Raw genomic sequence first — 5,902 nt, 5'->3', positions numbered from 1 at the left:
ATGCCTGGGTTTCAAGAAATTCTCTATTTGCCAAGTGCTTACAGGCTTCCCTTTTGTATGTCTTGGGCACCTGTGTGCCCAGAGAAGGGAAGGGTTGACTGACAGACAGGCTGGGGACCTGATGGGGACAGACATCCCCCATCCCAACAGCAAGCAGGGATGCTCAGGGTCTGTCACCTACTCTTAACTCAAGCAAAATTCCCATTTTTCACACAACTACAGAAATTTCACAGCTGTGATAGACCTTCTAACTGTCTTGAAACACTGCAATGACTCCTGGAGCTGCTTTTGTTGTGAAAAGGGCAGAATTTCACCTCCAGGAATTCAGCTTCTGAGGGACCTGGTGCAGGGTGGTGACATCCCTGCAGCCTTGCTCTCTGCTGTGCTGCAGCCAGACATCTGTCAAACTTTTGTCAGGAGACCCCATTTTCCTGGTGAATAAACCAGGAGACAGCCTGGAAGGCACAGCACAAAAAAGCAGAAAGGGAAATAGGTTTGTGGTGCTGCTGTCTGAAAAGCCTCTCAGACCAATTCCAAAGCAAAACATATGTTCAAACCAACGGGCCCATTTATTTTAAAATACATCTTACTGCATGAAAGGCCTTTTTATATTTGTTTGGCATACCCAGGGCCTGATTATTGCCTATGAAATACATTCCAGTGTCTGAGGCTTTGCTTTTCATCCAAACTCAACAGTTTTCTAGCCTTAGAGTTTTTAAGCTGTGGATTTTTGTTTTGTTTTCTTATAAAGAATAATTAGCTTAACAAAAGAAAGAAAAGCACTTTAAATCGATGGGCTGGAATATCTTGGTATAAATACACTTGGAGATATCCAGCTGCTTACAAATAAGAAAAGTGATTACATTTAGAACTGGAGATCAGGAGTCAGGCAGGGCAGCTCACCCATCCTCTGTCCCACAGACAGCATCTGCCACCACAACCTCATTTTCTCCCTCAATCAATTGTTCAATCATCTTTACTGTTCATAAATTTGTTTCTTCATGTCTGATGTGTCCCTTGCTCTAAGTCTTGTCCTGCCCACAGAGGACACAAAGAATGGCTCCTCACTTTTAAGACCTTGAACTCAGCTGCTCTGAAACTGCAGAAGTTCACTGCAGGAAAATTAAGGGGTGAGCAGAGTTACATCCCAGGAGGAAGTGCTTTATTCCAAAAGTGAACACACCTTGTGGAAATCCTCCTGCACAGCAAGGCTTGCTGCTTCTTCACCACTGAGTAAAGCAAAGGCAGAGACATCCATGGCACTGCTGGGACCTGGCAGCCAGAGGATGGAGCAGAAGAGGTGCTCCAGTGGCCCCAGCCCCACAGAGGGGGACAGGGATGTTCTGCAACTGTGTCTGCCTGCCTAGGGACAGGGCAGCAGCTCCAGCCTCAGTGCAGCCCCCTCCTCACAGGGAATTACAGCTGCTGCCTCTCTCTCCTCACACTTCCACCCTTTCCTACTCCAAGCAGTTCTGCCCTTTCCTTCTCTGATAAAGAGAATTGAGCTGGAGATGAGCTCAGAGATCCTGTCCCTGCAGCTGTTCCCATTCCCAGCACAAAATTCCAGCAGATCTCTCTGCTCCTGGCTGCAGCAAGCTCAGCTACAGCCCCTCCATCTCACCTGCCCCTGCCACAGCCACAACAGCCAAACCTGCCTCCTGCACCACACACAGAAAAAGCAACCTCCAAATCCTCCAGGAGACATCTCTGCCAGGGAAAAAAAATGCTCCTGGACATGAAGGATATTCTCTGGGGAAAATCAAACCCAACAGCCACAGAAATAAGAGACAAGATGTGTTACAGCTGCAGCAATACTTGTGTTTTACTTTCTCACATAATTCCTCCCAGGTTGGTTTGGAGGCCCCCAGATGTGCTGCTTTATCACAGACATTGTCACTTGGGCAGAATTAAATCTAAAAACCTTTCAGAGCCACAGTGGAAGTCCCTGACACTGGAAAATGACAGTGCCTGCAAATGGCAGGTTTCTGTTCCACACAGTGAACATATTATGAGCTGCATCTCTGAGAAGTCACACCATGATCTGCAGGCCAAGAGCAATGACAATAAAACACTCCATAAAAAACCAATACCAGACAGTACTTCAAACAACTTAATTAAGAAAAATACTACCATGTGGAATGAGAAACCCAGAGTCTTTAGGTGTAAAAGACTCCACTGGGTTTGCCATCAGCCTGTCTCCAATTTTCTACCCTACACTAGTCAGGTGCAGAGGGAGGACATCACCTGCACTTGCCAGAGAGGGGCAGAGGTGTACAATTTTAATAGAATGAAGTCAGGACCTTAAAGAGATTTAAGCATGAAGAAATCACCAACCCAAGAAATCACAACTTTGCACCTAGATTTTTCAGAACATAGCACAATAATCTCTTGCAATAAGAAATCACCTAAGCACACATGGAAATATTTGAGAGGGTCAGGATTTCACTCTGTCCATCTCTAATCTTCCTGCAATCACCTGGGGCTTTAATTAGCAGGCTGCAGGTGTGTCTGGAGACCCAGAGGACCCCCGGGATGGATGCATGGCACATCAGAGTGTGATATGCTGCTCCTGTCATGGGTACCATGACAGGAATCACAAGCACAGCTGCCCTTCTGTCACCTGGGCATTCAGACAATCCCAGGCTGGCTCAGCTGGCAGTAAAACCCTTCTGGTAATGCCAGTGAAAGCCAGCAACATCTTCACCTCCTGCCACCATGGAAGTCTCCCCTCCATCAACACAGAATGCAGTGCCTGGCTCACAAGAAGATGGGAGCTACAAAGACACAGCTTTGCTTCATGGAGGGATTCAGCAAACCTCCAAATCTACTGGGAAAAACAAGAATATTGGACCATACTCTTGAGGAGCCAAGCATGAACCACAAAACCAGCACGTATTTCCCTGAGTACCATCACATCCCAGCTGGAATTGCTCAGTGAAAGCCTATCTGCCACCACCAAGTAGGTAGGCAGCAGCTTCTGGAAATGGGATACCATCAATTGAATCCTATGAAATAAGGCACCTCCTCTTCTCAGAGTGCAACACAATCCTAAGAACACCAGTTAAATACCTGGACTGTCCACAAAGAGGAGAGGATGCCATTGTACTTTGCTTTGTGTACATCATCTGCTTTGCAGGGCACAAAAAAAAAGCTGTCCCAGGTTATGGCAAAAAAGGGAGAGGGGAAGGAAACAAAACATAAAAATATCCAGCTGGTATCCAAACAGGTTCAGTTTCCACCCTTTCCCTTTCCCCCTCCCACAAAGGAGCCAGTCCTCTGCAAACAGAGGGACCCCCTGCAAAAAGAGGTGGTAAAAGAGGACGTACTTTCACAGTACTGAGATCCATGGGGTGTTTGATTATATCGTGATAGTCATGTAATTCCAAAGCCTCTGCATCCACGGGCTTGTAAAAGGGCCATGCATAGGCTGCATGCTTCTTGGAGAGCATCTCCTTGAGGATGCTGTCACAGTACTTGAGGTGCTCAGAGAGTTTGCCCTTCTTCCCTGCGTGCTGAGGGACCTCTCCATCCTCCAGGTCCTTCTTTGGTGGTTTGATGGGGCGGCCGCCGCTCTCCCTGCGCGCGATGATTTTGGCCTGTTTGGGGTCCGACAGCGGCGTGGGGGACTCGCTCCTGCTGGCAGTGATGGCAGACGTGGTGGGCGTGGTGGTGTCTGCTTTCCTCTTCACTCCCTTTTTCTGAAACAGGACAGGGACAGGCTCCATGAGGACATGTCCTGCAGAAACCCTAGCACAGCTCATCTATAGCAATGTGGCACTCTGGTGATGGAGTGACAAAACTATCCTTTGTCCCCTTAAAAAGGAAATAAGCCCAGAAGTTTCTCTCCTCAATTTGGTGAAAAGACATCTCATAGGACTTAAGGGACTTCACCTCAAAATTAAGGATAGCTAATAGGCAGGACTTTTTGCCTTCTGTCCAAAGCAATTTACTAGAAAAAGAAGAGACCAAAGAAACTAATCGCTTTTGTGGGGTGTTTACCAGGGGCAAGGATCTCTTGCACCTGGCTCGGTTTTTCTCTGTAAAGAGTTTTGTTATTTTGCCTTTTATTAAAACTTTTTGTTTCCAACACTACCACAGAAGCCATCCTGCTGATTTTATGCCTTCTACGGTAGCTGAGCTATCTTGGGTGTGAAATAGATCTCCAAGAGCTTTTGAGACCTGGCTCAAGGAGACCCATATTTCACTCATCCTTAGTTCTGCCTGTCCTCTGACAGAAAATAAAAAACCCCAGTTATTTCACTGGGATAAATGGGATTTGTGACTAGAGGCTCCAACACTGCATATCACCTGAGCCACAGTAACCAACCATTTGCATGGCTCCAACCCAAGCCCAACCATGCTGTAAAATGTGTTACTTCCCTGAGAGGGAACCAGGCCTCTTACCTGGTGTTTGCCAAGGGAAAGGAGGGCACCCAGTCAATTACTGCAGCTCAGCTGATGCATAGGGACTGAGCAATTGTCAGTAACTTAACCACATGTCTGAGTCCCCAGTGGCAGGATCAGGCTATAAGTTCTGAACCAAAGCATATTAATCACCAAAGACCCATGAGTCCTCACTCCCCTGTATTTAGTGGGTGTGCTAAGGCAGATTTTGCCTTAAGCAAATAAACCCTCTCACATAAATTCAAGCTGGGACTGTCCAGTCAGCTCTCTCATGCTCCTATCAAGGATTTATTTCTCTGGAGAGGAAGATAGGGAGGAAGAAGTTCCTTAGAGAAATCTAAGGGAAATCTTAAGTAAATCCCAAGCAGAATTAATTTTGCAGTGTGTATTTGGCAAACTCACTTCTGGGTTCATCCTTGAGTTTTAAAATGAAATTGATTCTCAGAAGCAAGTTATTTGGACAGAAACTGAAATGTGAGACAGGAGGAGAGCTTAGCTGCAAGATCTGACAATTTCTCTAGTAATTCCCAAACTATTGGGTTAAAAACCAAAAGAATTCTGTGCCTCTGCTGGTCCAAGTAACCTCACAACCAAAACTGTTGCAGTTAATTCCACAGTTTAGATAAAAAGATCCCCAGCTTTCTCTGAGCTATGCTTTCATCATTTTTAAAGCAATTCACAGCTTGCTAAGAAAATTTCAATTATTTAGGTAATGTCTTCATTTACCCATAAATTAACATAATAAATAGCAAAACACCAGTGACAACTCCCAAAAGATTACTCAGTAAGGAAGACAGAACTAATGCACCCAAAACCTGCAGGCAACATCAGTCTCCTCCAACTGGAGTGACAGGCTTGTCTTGAACTGGCTGAAAGCAGAGAGGAACATTCCTAATGCTGGAGCCTGCAAACCTTAAAGGAACAGCCCCAGTAAAATCAGGAGCTCAGTGAGAGAGGGAAGAGATGCTTTGGGCTACAAACCTTAAAGGAACAGCCCCAGTAAAATCAGGAGCTCAGTCAGAGTGGGAAGAGATGCTTTGGACTGTAAACCTGAAAGGAACAGCCCCAGTAAAATCAGGAGCTCAGCCAGAGAGAGAGAGATGCTTTGAGATACAAACCTTAAAGGAACAGCCCCAGTAAAATCAGGAGCTCAGTCGCAGAGGGAAGAGATGCTCTGAGCTATCTGGCGTAAAATGGGGAGAATTCCAAGAGCCCTGGAGCAGCAGCACAGGGGAAGGCTGTGAAAGGAGAGGCTGGAACTGGACTGGAGCAAGCACAGGTGACACCACCTCGGCTGGACCGTGTGAAAAGTGGCAGAACTGTTCTCAACCGTCTCCAACCCAACACCCAGCAATGAAAGCAGGGCAGCAGGGAGCCAGCAGCGAGGGCTGGCAGTGCAGCCCCTCTCCACTGCCCGCATTTACCTTGACGACCGGGGGCGTGGGAGGCACCACGGGCATGATCGGAGCGGCGGGCGGGGGCGGGGCGGCAGCGGCAG

General features: G+C 47.0%; 1 protein-coding gene across 1 annotated transcript in view; it reads right to left on the bottom strand.

The window, feature by feature from the left end:
• The window catches only part of BRD3 (bromodomain containing 3), a 35,229-nt gene that overhangs the window by 10,015 nt on the left and 19,312 nt on the right, over positions 1-5,902 (bottom strand). Inside the window, 2 exon segments of the mRNA XM_031057197.1 lie at positions 3,327-3,698; positions 5,829-5,902. The exon segment at positions 5,829-5,902 is cut by the window's right edge and continues 86 nt beyond it. Coding sequence (XP_030913057.1) covers positions 3,327-3,698; positions 5,829-5,902 — 446 coding nt within the window.

This window comes from Geospiza fortis, unplaced genomic scaffold, assembly GCF_000277835.1.
Source record: "Geospiza fortis unplaced genomic scaffold, GeoFor_1.0 scaffold27, whole genome shotgun sequence".
In the NCBI taxonomy this organism is placed as follows: Eukaryota; Metazoa; Chordata; class Aves; order Passeriformes; family Thraupidae; genus Geospiza; species Geospiza fortis.
This window is presented reverse-complemented; position numbering and strand designations above follow the sequence as displayed.